Source organism: Vanessa atalanta, chromosome 14 (assembly GCF_905147765.1).
Source record: "Vanessa atalanta chromosome 14, ilVanAtal1.2, whole genome shotgun sequence".
NCBI classification, from domain to species: domain Eukaryota; kingdom Metazoa; phylum Arthropoda; class Insecta; order Lepidoptera; family Nymphalidae; genus Vanessa; species Vanessa atalanta.
Window position 1 is genome coordinate 1,842,629 of NC_061884.1, and position 15,954 is coordinate 1,858,582.

Sequence of the window (15,954 nt, forward strand, 5' to 3'; positions counted from 1 at the left end):
TCAGTTTTCATCATATAATCATGCTATTTTCATTTAATAAATTGGATATCAAATGTAATGTTATAAATGCGAGAGTAACTGTTTGTCGGTCTGTCTGTCTGTTGCAGAAGGGAAAGAAGAAACTTACTTATTAAAAGGACACACTACTTTTTTATGCCTAAAACTTGACGACCAATCCTCTAAAAGGCGAGCGGAGACAAAGAAAACTAATTTTAATTATTATGTATACTAAGATAATGCAATAATTACCCACACTTATAAAACTTTCGTTTTTGACATTTAAATTGATAAAAAACACTCATTGAACGGAAAGCTCGAATATGCTATTAATTAAATAATTCGTAAATTAAAATATTGATGTTTTTTTTTTTAGCAAATCGATTACGTATCTAGTAATTAATATCAAATCATATTTTCGCTTCCATATAAAACAAAAAAGGAGACAGCGAATGTTGATTAAAATGGAAAACTTACCAAAATTAATTCATTATACAGTTATATTAATCACGATAGATAATGCTTTACTACAATGGTAATCTATCGAATAGAAAGTCGTGGCTTAAGATTATAGAATGATTTAGTAGGAACAGGAGGGACTTGAAGTGGCCTTTCCATTTTTTCCGGTCATATTACTTTCCTCTAATTAATATTGCATTTTAGATGTTTCACTATTGCTCCACTTTTATAAGCGTCATGGCTTATGGTGCCTCTTAATAATCATTTATTAAGATGGACTTTGTTATACATGTTAGATAAGATTTGGACACTTTGTAACATGAAAATTGACATTTATGTATTATTTCATGGAGTTAGAACTAGATACTTCAACACAATCAGTATAGATATATAGTACCAATTTGATGCTCAACAAGAGGAAAAAAAAAAAAGTTTTAAGTGGCATATTATTGAAGTAATATAAATTACTTGGATACAATTGCATTAGTACCGATAATTCAATTCCAATTGTTTTACTTTTGCCAAATATTTCGTAATCCATACAAACTAGTGCATAGTCATATTTGAGCCGTTGATAAAAAAACATAATTAAATTAGACGCTGTGGCGAAACTGGGGCTGCTTTCAGTACCTTTCTATTTCGATGTTACTTTGAATTTTAATAGCAACTTACGTCAATGTTTAGAGCTATATGACTAATTCATTTCATTTCGTTATAAGCGTACCTTTATATGTTCTTTGAGCTTAATAATTGAATACCAATACAATCCATGTTCAATTAAACCTAATAGGTTTAATACAAGAACTAATTCCAAGCCTAATATAAATGTAACGTATATAAATAGACGAAATGAGATAAATGGTGTCAAGGGTAATTATTCGAAAAAGAGACAAACTCTTGGAATTCCAAAAGGTGGGACGTCGATAATAATGCCGATTGTCGCATGCGACAAAAACCGAGCCTAGACGCACTGGAATGCTGCAAGAATAAATGGTCAACAGTCATGAAACGAAGCTGTCCATATTGTATTTATTTCAAATTATAAGAATATCTATAAAAAAAAAAGAATAATCTACACGAAAATAGTATTATATAAGCCGCAAATATTTTAACATAGTGATGAAATATTTCAGAATATATTTTAAGAATCTATTCTTCCTTCGTTACGCATTTAGTCAAAAATAAAGTACTGTAAAATTCCAAACCACATTTCGTTTAAGTAGGCTTAAGATCACTAGACCGGAGACAAGTTAACAAAAAACAACATGGACCAACGAAGCCACATGACAAAGAGTAAAAAGCGTATTGGGGCTTAAATAGCCCAGGATGCTGTCTGGTCGCATACCAACGTAATTTATCTGTACATACCATATTTATAGACTGTCACTTTGTCTCGCCTAGTTCCGATAGGTTTAATGGATGTTATAAATTAACTTAAGCCATTTTAGAATAACAGGTGAATAATCCTATATTAATATAAACGTAAAAATATATTTATTTAGTTTTTTAATTTTAATTTACTAAAAATAACAAATGATCGATGAAAATAGATCCAACACAATTCGTGACCGTTGCTTATTTCAGACATCCGCATATTCGAGAAGATTGTCAAGACCATTACAGCCCCATGATACGGATAAGTGTAAATTGCAGTGCGAGTGTATCATTGAATCATTGGACGTTGCACGCGCTCGACCGTGACCTTAGCGGAGGCGGGAACGCAACCAGTTTGCTGTTACTCTTGCTGCTCTTGTTAAGTACAACTTGCAAGATCGGTCGATCAATTTGCATAACTTATTGGTACTCTGTTCATACGCTATGTTGAGAGGAATGTAGTTTGGTTTCAGTATACGCATACATTTAAATAAAAGGTTATGTCAATTAAGTCAGAGATTAATAGGTAAGGTCATATATGTTTCAGAGGAAATAATAAGACATCTTTAATGTTTGGGTCAAAAGACGGCAAATTAGTTTAGCGTATTACGAATCGTTTTTTACAGGATCTTCACTTGCCCAAAAGTGGAACAAAACGAAATAATAATAAACAAAATGATAACGATAACTAATAATTCCAGTTCATTTTTACTGCAATTGAGTTAAGACGACACAAAAACGTAATAAAGTATTTTGATATCAAGAAACTAGTTACCGAAAGTTAAAAAGGTTAAAAGAAGTAAAAGATTTTTTGTCGCCATTGACATTGCAACTCAATGTCATGATTCATGGCGCGTCAACGGAACCCTGAACGTTGTTGATAATAATTTATTTAAATAACTACGGACAGCATGCACCTGTCAATGAGTTATTTTAAGAATAATTTCCTTTTTTTATCTCGTTTAGTACCTTTTGGAATTTTGCATTTTTAACGCACGTTTTCGAAACTAAAAGGTGCTGTCCGAATATGAAGCTGCTTTGAAATATTATGCATGCCTCGGGTGTGTAATACTAATGATGTAGTTTATATGCACTTCTACTATTTGCTTACGCTATAAAAAAATCTTATTACAAATGTTCTCAGTTTCATTGTTTCAGGTATATTTTGGTATCTCGTTCACATAGTTCACAGGATTTAATTATTTAAAGACAAGAGCCATTAAGATCTCGTAAAATTATACGTTGAATGATAATGCTCGGAATTATTAATAGACGCAAATACAAACTACTAGCGATTGAACGTAACTGAGCCGTTGCACTTGTTTATGAAATATCTGTTTATTCTGAAAAATATTTTCTTTTCCAATTTAAAATAATGTTTAATCATGGCACAAAGTTTAGTGTGATAACATTTAAATAATTATATAATATAAATTTATATAATTATGAAAATGATTTCCGAAACAATTAATATATTCAAAAATTTTCATATTCTGAAAATGTATGTAACTTTAAATATATATTTTAAAGACGACTAAAGACTAATCTATTCAAAGGCTAATGTTATGATTTACATAAATAACCCACAGTTATGAAAGTCCAAAAAAAAGTCATTTCGAAAATCTATTTAAAATGCTAGATCCGTTCTGTCATTTGGCACATGTCAAAAGTACCGTAACAAGGATGTTACGTAAATGAGAAACTATTTAAAAAGTGTGATTATTTGTAAGCCACAACAAAAAGACAGGAATGATTCACAGGTAGTTACAGCTGACACTTTACCACAATACAAAAACATTGGCCAATATCCAAACGGCCGGATGAGAATTGTGCCTTCCTCGCAGCCTTGACGCCTTACATAAATATATTTTTGGCTGGAACTTTCTCTACATTTCCTTGCATACTTTTCAAGGTCATAGGTATGTTAATTCTATCTTTCCTTTTAAGGTACGTGCTACAACAGAAAATTAAAAAATCGGACGCATTACAGCAATGATAGAAGGCGTATCAAATAAACTATTACCTTCTCGGTAACATACACCTTAAAATAATGAATAGAGACTAAAGTAAAACAGAAATCCTAGCATATATATATTTCAGTAGAACTCAAGACCTTTATTGCAACATAAGGCATATATTTTTATATTTGTTCTTCTGATAGGCAGACTCGCAAAAGTCACCTAATGGTAAGTGATCTATAAATAATTTCTCATTTAACCGACGCACCTGCAATCATGGGAACTAAGATATTTAGTTCCTTGTGCCTGTAGTTACGCTGGGTTACTCACCCTTCAGACAGGAACACAACAATACTTAATATTACTGTTTGGCAGTATAATATATGACTTGTGTACATACCAAGATGTAATCTGATGGCCCACAAAGATTTGTGTACATACCCAGATATAACCTGCACAAAGCACTACCAAAAAGTAAAAATAGCAATAAGTAGGAGAAGAATCGAGAAGATCACAATCCTTCTGTATTTGGAAGATAGTAAATGAAGCAAAATAGTTCTACATCAAGTCAATACTACTTGAAATTTGTTGATTATTTATTGGCGGTACTTGTTGTAAGTATTTTAACCTGTGATACCACAGGTATTCATTGAAATAGGTGAAATACCAGATGAACTACATAATGGCACTACTAACTGATGGCACTGGCTAGTAAAGTATAACAATAGAAGACTATAAAGACTCACCAATCTTTGTACCATAGGAGCAATACATGTACAAACATAGGATTTATAAATAAAATTTATGAACAAATTGTATCATAATATAGTATAATGTAAATGTATATATCTATTTAGCAAAATTATATGATACAAAATACAGAATAGCTTTGCCACCTGTCAGGAATAGGCAGGTGTTGCAAAGCAAAACATCATAATGATTGGATGTGAAATCGTAACAAACTCACTTTCATATTTATATTATTATTTAATTTATTTGATCAGTAGTATTGGTTGTCACAAATTGATATCAAATCTTTTTTATTTATTTATGTTTCAAAATACAAATCATAATACTAACAAATTAGATTTTATACTACATTTATGATGATATAAAGCATCCGCTTCGAATGACATCATATATGTAATGAAGATTATAATGGTTGATGATTTAAAAATGTGTCAGCTATTTTCTAAGGCTACTGGTATAAAATTATACTGTTCATATTTGTATATATTAATTATGTTTATTTATTTTACATTTTTCATAATTGCATTAAATATTGAATTAAATAAATTATCCATTATTTATTATATATATTATATAATACTGTAATTTTTTTATAAGTTGTATCTATAGCATATTCCAGCCACAAAAGGATTAAAAAAATTATTAAACAACATCAACATTGAATGAATGCAATGTCATTGGTTGAGATCTTGAATAGTCTTATCACATTTGCTATGAATTTTTGAAAAAGGATATATGTAATATTTAATTGAATTTTTTTTTCTCTTACACATTCGATCAGGTATTTAATAAATTACAATTATAATAAGATCTTGAGCATGGATGTGGATTTGAGGATGGATGAAGAAACAATAGATGGAGTGTTTGTAAGAAACTATGGTTAGAAAAAATGTTACTTATGAGATGACGTCTGTCAGAGAAGTATGAGGAAGACATGCTGCGCCGACCCCAAGTAAAATTGGGATAAGGGCAGGAGGATGATATATAAATTATATAATAATAATAATAGCCTTTTAATCAGATCTCTTAATAGGTTACAGTAAATTTGAACTTAAAAATATTAATAAATTGTAATAAGTTTTTAATATTTCAACTACTTAGAATTCAATATTAAAAGACTAGTTTTAAATCTGGAATTTATACTTATTAAATTTTTTCTGTTTTTTAAACAATCACAAAATTATTGGACCTCTAAATGATAATTTTGAACACTAAAAATAACACACTTAGTTTAATTTCTGAAGCAATCACATGGCTTGTTTTCAGACATTTATGAAATAGTTTTGGTAAGACAACTCAGTATATTTATTATCTTAAGGCATCACAAATCATGAGTAATCTCAAAAGCCGTCATTAGCTACCAATTGTCACAACAAAAAAAAAAAATATCTATAGTGTGGAATAATAAGTCGAGTTATATTGAAGAAAATAAGGGTAGTCAACATATAAAGAAATAGAGGTCAGTGACTTAATGTTTTGCCCTTCCATTTGAATCGGAATTATTAGACCTTGTTACCCGATTAGTCATCAAAAACAAATCGGCGGAACTTTAACGTAAAATGTGACATTTCAACTTTTGATTAGCAGTACTGTAATTATAACTCGAATTATTCTTTAAATTATTTATTATAATGAGACTAAATATTAATTTGTAAGTGAATTATTATACATTTAGTGTTTCAAACGATCAGCACAAAGTAGAAAATGGCGTTAAGATTTTTACGATTTTAACCATGTTGTGGCGGCATATGGCGACGTGGAATGTTTGAAATATTAATAAACTTGAATCTTAGAATACGTATCTAGTTAAATAAACCATTTAATACAATAAAAAACTAAAAAAAATACTTACCTTTCTATTAAACTGACAGCAACTCACAGCACTAGAAATTCACTGTTACTTTGAATGTTACCCTTTAAAAGGAAAAATGTTATTTCAAATACAGATACAGATAATAAAAATATACAAAAGGTTTGAAATGAAGTATGAATATTGAATTTAAAAGTTTGTAATTCCTTTGATAAAAATTCCATATTTAGGAAATTATTATCTTTCGCAATAAGTCAAATAATACTGTACATGACGATGTTGAGGGATTATTTAGCAGTATATATGTCGTAAAAAATTTGTAGAGATATAAAGTAAAGTTAATCTTTTTTTATGATATAGGGGGCAAACGAGCAAGAGGCTCACTTGATGTTGGACATCTAATTGAAAATAATTGTAATTATAATTGTAATAATAATTGAAATTGCGGTAGACTATGGCACAGTAATCCAACAACTCTATTCAACAAGGCTATTTGACAATGCGAAAAATAAAGTGTCAATTTTTGTAATCAGTATAAATTATGAGCTTAAAAATGGTTATTTATCAACGAAAGTTGAAAACAATAAATAATTTATTCAAAAATCCATAAATAAAAATGCCTTTTTTTTGAACGTTTGTCGCGTGACGCAAAACGCTCCCGATTGGTTGGGCTTATTTTGACGTCACTTGCTTATTTACCTCGTTTGCCTACTGTATGTGGATTATATGTGCCACAGATTATAATACAGGCAAGTGACGTCACCGACCCAATTGCATCGCCATATTGTCAAAGTAGCGTTTTTGTGCGCTATTTAAATATGGAATTTTTATTTTGATATTTTTCAGCAAATATGTACTAGAATTAAAAAAATCAACTTTTACTGGGTTAACCTCTACTAAATAGTATAAAATGCATTTTAAAAACCAGTCAAACAGCCTATTCGAGCCGCTCTGCATTGAATACGGTTAAATGGTGGTAAGGCTTTGTGCAAATCCGTCTGGGTAGGTACAACCAAATCATCACATATTCTAATAACAGTACTCTATATTGTTGTGTTCCGGCTAGAAGGGTGAGTGAGCCAGTGCAATCATAAGGACATAACATCTTAGTTCCCAAGGTTGGTGGCGCATAGGTGATGTAAGGAATGGTTAATATTTCTTACAACGCCTTTGTCTATGGACGGTGGTGACCACTTGCCATCAGGTGGCCTATATGCTCGTCCGCCAACCAAAGCCATGAAAAAAAGAAAAAAAATTGGAAGAAGCTGGTACTGGGGAACACCTGATCAAAGGTGAGAGCACTATGTTATATGAATGACCGAATTTGCGCCTTGTACAGTTTTAGGCTATGGCCCGACGTGAGGTTCCGTCATGCCTTGCTGAGTTGTTGAGCACACCAAGCTTTTTTTATACCGATTTCGCCTTAACTTAGAATTGACCGCAAATCTGAACGAGGTTCAAAACATCAACGCCAAGTATATTAACTGCTACATATGTTTATTAAAAATACGCTGTGGATTAAAGTTGAAAGGAAAATGCTGCAACAAATTTCAACAAAAATTATAAAAAAATCTGTATCAAAGAATCGAATCGATACAAAACCGACGATGTTGCTGTTGACAAAAATTATTCATTCGAAGAAGATGAATCAATTCAGAATACCAATTGCTGTTTAAAATAAATGTTTCTGATGTTAATATTTTATTACGTGATAAAAAAGAAAACTAATTACTTATTAAACTTTTATCTTGTTTTATGTTTAGCAATTGTGAGATGTCGTTTTTTCGTGGTTTTAGAAATTTAAACTGGAATCTTATGGAGAGCTAGTTTCACTATTGGCAACATTATACCACCGATCGATATTCAATATTCACCATTACGATATTTCGGTAGACTAAGTCGTACTCTTGTGGTTCATCTTTTGGCAGGATTTAGATAATGTGTAAAATCTGGTAGTAACCGCTTTTTCTAAATCGTGCAAGACAATATAGTGCATCTATGTGAAATTTAATCAGATAAGCTGTAAATAATTCAGATTTCCTGCATGTTATATCCTATATAGTGTGAATCGGTACTAGTTTTTGTCTAATAACCAAGGGGTGTGATATGCAAAACAATGTCTAACTCTGCAGCCCGGGTATGGTATTTTTTTTCTAATTACGTCCGTGAATCCTGGGAATCGTTTTCGTATTGGCATCCGGAAAACATTTTTCTTTTCGGAGCAATCATCGCAACATTTATATTGATACCCTTTCTGAACAGCAACTACATATATAATATACTTTGTACTTCGTGCTTGGAAACTGATCAGAATTTTCTTTTCGCTATAATCATTCTAACATCTGGTTTTTTAATATCTAAATTAAAAAACGACCCGACCATACCCTCGAATAGCAAACTGGAAAACATATTTCTTTCTCTTGGATTTATCGTAGTAACTATATTATTGATATATTTAACCATACTTAAACTGGACTTAACCCTTCCTTCTTTTTCCGATCTTTTTAATTCTATCATTCCCTTTAATTAAACCTTTGATGAGTTTCCATTTTGTTTTTCGTTTTCTTTTATTTCCGATCGGAATGCAACAAATGCAAAGTACTTGTAACAAAACTAACTAAGCATCGGTGAGTATATAAAATGAGTTGTGTTCGCTTATTGTCTGTTTTAGTTTGTTGTGTATTTAATGGTTGTTAACTTGGTTTAGTTCTATCAGTAACACTACATGTATTTAATGAATGTTTTAATATCACAGCTTATGTCTGTCCTGAAACATAAACTATCATAATGTGAATGTTTCTTTTTTTATTTGGTGTGTAATTTTTGGAGTCTGTGGATTTTTTTTTTTTATTTAACTTATAAAAGGTCACCTGAAGCTATTGTAACTTAAGACAATAAGAGCATGTAACGGCAAAAAAAACATTGCATGTTTTTTCTTTTATTTTAATATAAAAACTATATATTTGTTGGTTACTTTTTTTCTTAAGTGATTTATATAAGTTTCGCTTATGTAAGTACTCTTTAATAAGATTTTAAACAGGAACTGTCTATAAATATTGTTAAGGGGGTAATTAGTTAAACATTCTTGTATCTCTTCTTTCAAATACCAAATCAATGATGACAAAAAGAGACATCAGCATTTAACTCATCACCTGCTTAACAATGTGTGTTAGTTAGAAGATGTTTAAGAGATTACTTTATCAGTTGATTTTGATAAGGTCATAATCATAGGCTCTTGTCTTATAATTATTTTCATGTAAGTATTTGACATAATGCATTTATCAATTTAATTTGACAATGTTGTGATTAAATCCTTTTTATAGTTTTTTAATTGTTTTTTTTTTAATTTGATTTTGTCTTGTCAAAAATTATAGAAATTTTTATTTACTTGCAGAAACAATGAGTAATGTTATATGTCAGGGCCTTCGCTCTCCTGTGCGAAGGTTAGCAGTATTGAGTAAAACAAAAGCCATATCAACCTCAATAGTACACAATGAAACCATACTAGTCAAGAATAATGATGAGTTTGTTAATAAGGTTAGTTTTGATTTAAACATTCCAATCAATTTATAGAAGATATTATTTATATCAAGCATTATTATACATCTTCACTACATAATGTCATGTTTAGTTATGATTAGTCAAAAGTTTTACACATGTTACAGTGGCAGATTTACAATTGGACCTTGCTTAGTATGAAGCAAATCTCTGCGATTTTTCTTACACAATTTAAAATATATTAAGTCTAAAGTCCAATCTGACCTGGTGCTACAATTTTTATTACACTAATTGTCGTGTAGGACTATGACTATATACCTTGACCATCATAGAAGCATCATCAATCATGAGACCTTAGATGATATGTGAATGTCCCTTGTGCCTGTAATTATGCTGTTTCACTTAACCTTGAAATCATTTTATGAATTATATCACAATATATGGTTTTGAAAGTGAATGAATTTTTATTACATTAGTTGTTAAATATTTATATTATTATGAGGTGTTTAATTGGAGCTTAGAAACATAAATGTATATACATATATATGTTAGTAATAAAATTATCATAACTCTGTATATATTTGTCAGGTAATGAATAATGAGAAGCCGGTTATAGTGAATTTCCATGCAGAATGGTGTGAGCCTTGTAAAATACTCACACCGAAACTGAAGGAACTCATCGAGCCCCTCACCAATTTAGATCTGGCTGTCGTAGATGTAGAAGATAATGCTGAACTAGTTCATGCATTTGAAGTAAGACTTTTTTGTTAAGTAGTTTTTATGCTGAGAGGTCAATGGGTGCTTAGGTGTAGGTAGCACCTGATTTCCACCTTGATTATATAACATTGCATACACTTCTGTACTGTAATAAGTTCTGTATATTAAACTGGGCTCAAAGATATCTCTACTTAATTTTTTTTGGAACTGATCATAAGGTGATACTTTTCCATTGAGGAAAATAAAGAAAAACATGAAGAGTCTTTGAAGGTATTTAAATGATTTATTTCTCTTCACAGGTAAAGGCGGTGCCAGCTGTCATCGCGATTAAAAACGGCCTCATAGTCGATAAGTTCATTGGCTTGGTTGATACTGATATGATAAACAACCTAATAGACCGGATGAGCGGTAAAAAGAAGGCAACTTAAATGAAAAATTAAAATGTTCTGTTAGTTTGTTTATATCTTGCCTCTGACGATTGTTTTAATTGACCATAGTTATTCTTAGACTTATTTAATTTGTTTTTATTTAACTGAAGACTCAAAATGAAAGCATTGTTAGAATTAATTGAAAAGTATATGAATTATTATGTATATTGATTTTAAAAAAATTTTATTTGTAATATTGAATTTATTATAAAATACGTAATGAAGGGTACAATGGATGTAAAAAACGGCGTGACAATATAAGGGAAGCTTATTTAGAATATACGGAAAAAGGGGTATCACTTTAATTTATAAAAACACGGTCCATTGTTTGGCCAAATAATTTAAATTACTATGAAATAAAAACGTGACATAATTACGACTTGGCACTTGAAATTCTAACTAATGCCAAGGACTGTAATTAAAAAAAACAACTGTTTTAATTTTATTTGTTAAATAACAGAAATGGTACAAGTGTTACCAATTAAAAAATTATAGCTTTTTTTTGTCTACATATTTTATTCTGACAATGATTAAATCTATATAATTATGTATTAACTAAATATTGTTTTACTTAATTTGTTATCCCATAATGTAGGGATAATTAACAATTATAAAATCCCTCATATATGTATTAAGAAAACATATTTTATGTCATTATTATTTTTTGTATTTTCGTCTATTAGTTATAATTTAGATTAAAATACAAAAGATATATGTTTTATGACTAGATTATTTTTTTATTTAAGTTACGAATCAGAATTCAAATTATGAACATTTCACGGCTTTAGATAAATCTTTTACCAAAGATAGATCTGAGCTTAGCAAAGTATTCTCTTTTTATATATTATTGTTCCTTCGAATTATTATGTAAGTAATGTACTAAACAGGTTTATATCTTGAATTTTAGCGCTTATTAATTTAAGAGTTAAAGATTTATGTCCAAGTTATTTTATTGTTATATCATTAATAAAGATTTTTTTTTAATTTTTCTTTTTTTTCCTTTTATTTATTGTATCTTAGTATTACCTTCGTATTGTGACTTTTATTGATATGTATTTGGGAGTGTTCAAGCTCATGTCAGAGTAAACCTCGACCCTAGCTTAATTTTTTTTTTTTAATTTAAATACTAACTAATTATAAACAAGCATATTTTTTTTACTGCAAACCTTGAACACTCCCTTTAATAATTATACATTTCATATAAGTATTATTAATATTACTATTACTTATATTAATTCATGTTACATGAATGTAGAGCTTGTAGTTAAATATACTTTAGAATTTAGATATTAGATAAAATTAGATCCCTATAAGAAACCATGCTTGTGATGAACCCGCGCCTAAAACCACAGTGGACCCCCTTTTTGAAAATTTTATTAATAGTATCTAAATGTATTATGTACAAGTATTATTTTACGTGAATAGATATATTTAACAAAAATCGTATATTGTTATTTTGCAAATTAGAAAATTAATCTTTGCGATAGGCTATAGTAGATAGGTGCTTATTATTCCTTCCGACTTGATGTGTATTTCATTCTAGTAGTTTTGATTCTATTGTAGTAGTTTACTAAATATAAGTACATATTTCGAATATTGTATTTTAAGATTAAAGCTAATTGTATGTTATCACTTATCGTGTTTGTTGGGATGTGGAACTCTTACGATCCGTAGTTTGTCAAGGGTCGGGCCTGTATTCTAATCGGATGTCTGAAAGGTCTGATGACACTCGACGAGTATGAATATCGCCATTCAAGTTCATACATGAGCGCTAGCCGTTACGATATTTCATCGAGCGGCCGGTATTAGCAATTCGTGGGTCTGATCAATGCCTACAAGGCGATCAAACACTAGGGCACTCGACATTTTATTGGGCTCGAACCCGACACGTGGAAATGGGTTCCAGCTTAGATCTAGCCAGGGCCGGATCGAGAGATTTACAAACCCTGATCCAAGGAGTAGGGACCTCTAATTATTTTCCAAACATTGTTACATTTTTTCTAAATAAAAAATTGTTCGAGGACCCTACTTCTTTGTCCCAGAGTCTTATATCCGGCCGTAATATCAAAGGTCCTTTGATAGAGTAACTTGTAAGGATTTCTATATTTACAGAATCTATGGTATATGTATGTATGGTATATCTATTTATCTTACAGTATTCATCTTTGTATAACAAATGAGAATGTTTTAAAGTAACGAGTCGTACTATATTATATCTATAAATATTTCACATATATTATAATATTTATTATACATAGACACATATTTCTATACAACTAAATATATATTTATAAATAGAAAGGATTCTATATACTTTTGTCAGATTATTTATCATTATATAAATGTCTATTTATGTATTAGATATATTTACAGTCAATGTTTATGTAGAATTAAACATACATATAATCATATAAAAATGTTAGATCTTTATTCCTTAAATAAAAATAATAAAAAATGTAATCTGTTTTTTCATTAAAATAATTTCAAAACCAAAAACAAATATTTTTGATAAGTTGCTAAATATTCAACTATAAAATCAGTTATAATTTCAGGAAGACTTATAGAGCCCCCGCGGACCGGCGACTTTATATTGGCCGGTACTTTGATCGGGTTAGCCTGCTAGTACACACACCGAGCCAACTAAACAGTACAATCGGTGATGAGTCCGCAAACTATCCCACAGTCGGCCGACTATTCTTTAACTATTTGCTAGTTTCTAACCAACTGTTGAAAAGAGTGGTCGCATCGCACCGCACAATGAAAATTAATAAAATATTGCATAGAATTGCTCTCATACACCGGAGGAGGAAAATTAAAAAGAGAGCCCGAGAGTATTGGGTGCATCCTATCTTTAGTGATAGTTTTACACTATGCATTCCAAATTACTCGATTACCCGAAAAAATTTTTTCGCCTTTTATCGAATGAGCACAACAAGCTTAAGTAGTCAAAGCTCGGAGCGAAGTGAACTATCGGCTTAGTCGGCCGACTGAAAAATCGTCGTGTGTACGCGTGTGGTAAGGAGCCAATACTGATTATACAGTCGGCCGATAGTTTCCCGATAGTTTAGTTTGAATTGAATCGGAAAGCCCATCGAACTTGTTTATCGGCCGATACCAAATCGTCGTAGTGTGCGCACTTGCTTACATCTGCGTACTGATTAAGCACCTGACCAAACTATCGACCGATAAGAAGTCGGTGGTCTGCGGGGGCTCTTAATGTAATTTAATTGTTATTATAATGATGAAAATATCGAGTTATCACTACTGCAATTTTAGAGAAACAATATCAGAAACTGTTACAAAGGATGTTTAGAGGAGCCTTACAGTATAATAAAACTTCTGCAGTTCTGCTGTGTAGAGTAGGATCGTGGAATGTTTAATAGAAAAAAGTTACGAGTATATATACAAAGTTTCTTCGACGAAAACAAACAACTCCTTTCAGAGCCTATCATCATGTTTTAAGTTAACATTTCTTTGTTAGAACTATTCGTTGTTTCAAACAATGACGTATAGATGCGGTATGCGCTTGGAGTGGTTACGGAGTGGCTAATAAGTGGCTAACGACATAACGACGTACTGCTACAGATTGATGGACGCATGTCAATCATTTCATGATGATTGATGGTGATTGATGATTGACGGTGACGGGACGGACTCGTATATTATATAACAAACATAAGGAGGGCTTCGAATATTAATTAAACTAAAAATTGATTTTTGAGCCGATCGAACCGAGATGATTATACAGTATGACGATGTAAACAATGCTATGTCTGATATAGTACACTGGTTTAGCGTAAATAATCTTAGGCTGAATAATAAAAAAACTAAAATTGTAAAATTTAGCACACCAAACGTGCAAAATGTAAAACCCGATGTACTTATCAATGGGGAATCGATGGATCCAGTTGAAACAACTGAATTTCTTGGCCTTACACTTGATGCCAAATTACAGTGGCTCCCCCATATAAACGGATTGGCGGGTAGACTGAGTTCTGCGGCATTTGCGGTCAAAAAAATTAGATTATTTACTGATGTTGATACGGCTCGCCTAGTTTATTTCAGTTACTTTCACAGTATAATGTCCTACGGTATTATGCTTTGGGGTAACGCAGCCGCTATCCATACTATATTTGTGCTGCAGAAGAGGGCTATTCGCGCAATCTATAACCTGGGAGCCAAGGAATCTTTGAGGTATAAATTAAAAGAAATTAAGATATTGACTGTTGCTTCTCAATATATATTCTGTAATGTTTTGTATGTACGGAAAAATATACAGTTTTTATGAGAAAATGTGATTCTCATAACGTTGGTACAAGGAACAAACACAATCTTGTTACTCCTGTTACTCGACTGCATAGAGTCAGTAACTCTTTTATGGGGCAATGTATACGCTTCTACAACAGGATCCCAGAAAGCGTTCAAAATGCTTCTGTTGCGAAATTTAAAAAAATTGTTAAGGAACGCTTGTGTGCGAAAGGTTACTATACAATTAGTGAGTTTATGTTTGATAGCACACCTTGGGAATGAAACGATCGACTCCTGGCTGTTTCTACTCATATACAATTATGTATATAATTATTTTTTGACGTAAAAAAAAAAAAATGTCCCGCTGAGTTTCTTTCGCCGGTTCTTCTCAGGTCAGGGTGTTTTCTTTTTCCGAACCGGTAGTAGTGTTTAACTTGACAATCAATAAGAAAGTGTAATACTTCTATATTGAATAAAGGAATTTGAGTTTGAGTTTGAGTTTGAATGGTTATAAAAAGTACATCTTAACCGACGATTCCGGCTTAAAACCTAGGCAAGCACCACTAAATTTTCATGTGCTTAATTTGTGTTTATAATTCATCTCGTGCTCGGCGGTTAATGCTTGTGTCTATTTACAATGTAATTCTGCCACATTTGTATCCACATAGTCGCCTCGCAACGGCGAGGTGTGTATAAATGTGAATAACCTCCAAAC

General features: G+C 31.1%; 2 protein-coding genes across 4 annotated transcripts in view; one reads left to right on the forward strand and one right to left on the reverse strand.

Annotated features, from left to right (window-relative positions):
• The window catches only part of LOC125069020 (kinesin light chain), a 49,567-nt gene extending 43,087 nt beyond the window's left edge, over positions 1-6,480 (reverse strand). Inside the window, exon 1 of the mRNA XM_047678426.1 lies at positions 6,391-6,480. The gene's annotated coding sequence lies outside the window, so the exon portion shown is untranslated. The remainder of the gene's footprint in view (positions 1-6,390) is intronic.
• A 1,717-nt stretch (positions 6,481-8,197) lies between these two features.
• On the forward strand, positions 8,198-11,981 carry LOC125068716 (thioredoxin, mitochondrial). 3 transcript variants are annotated; one of them, XM_047678008.1, is made up of 4 exons: positions 8,198-8,300; positions 9,743-9,885; positions 10,435-10,599; positions 10,863-11,981. In XM_047678008.1, exons 2-4 carry the CDS (start codon positions 9,748-9,750, stop codon positions 10,989-10,991), a joined length of 432 nt encoding a protein of 143 aa, XP_047533964.1. In that variant the 5' UTR covers positions 8,198-8,300; positions 9,743-9,747; the 3' UTR covers positions 10,992-11,981. The 3 variants fall into 3 exon arrangements, with proteins under 3 accessions (XP_047533964.1, XP_047533963.1, XP_047533962.1); XM_047678007.1 differs by having other exon boundaries at positions 8,213-8,975; XM_047678006.1 differs by having other exon boundaries at positions 8,213-8,370.
• Positions 11,982-15,954: the final 3,973 nt, after the last annotated feature.

Excerpts from the sequence above, each read along its gene's own strand:
- LOC125068716 (XM_047678008.1), top strand. The coding sequence starts at position 9,748 with ATGAGTAATGTTATATGTCAGGGCCTTCGCTCTCCTGTGCGAAGGTTA. Across the intron at positions 9,886-10,434 it reads ATGATGAGTTTGTTAATAAG|GTAATGAATAATGAGAAGCC; the intron begins GTTAGTTTTGAT and ends TATATTTGTCAG. Across the intron at positions 10,600-10,862 it reads AACTAGTTCATGCATTTGAA|GTAAAGGCGGTGCCAGCTGT; the intron begins GTAAGACTTTTT and ends TTCTCTTCACAG.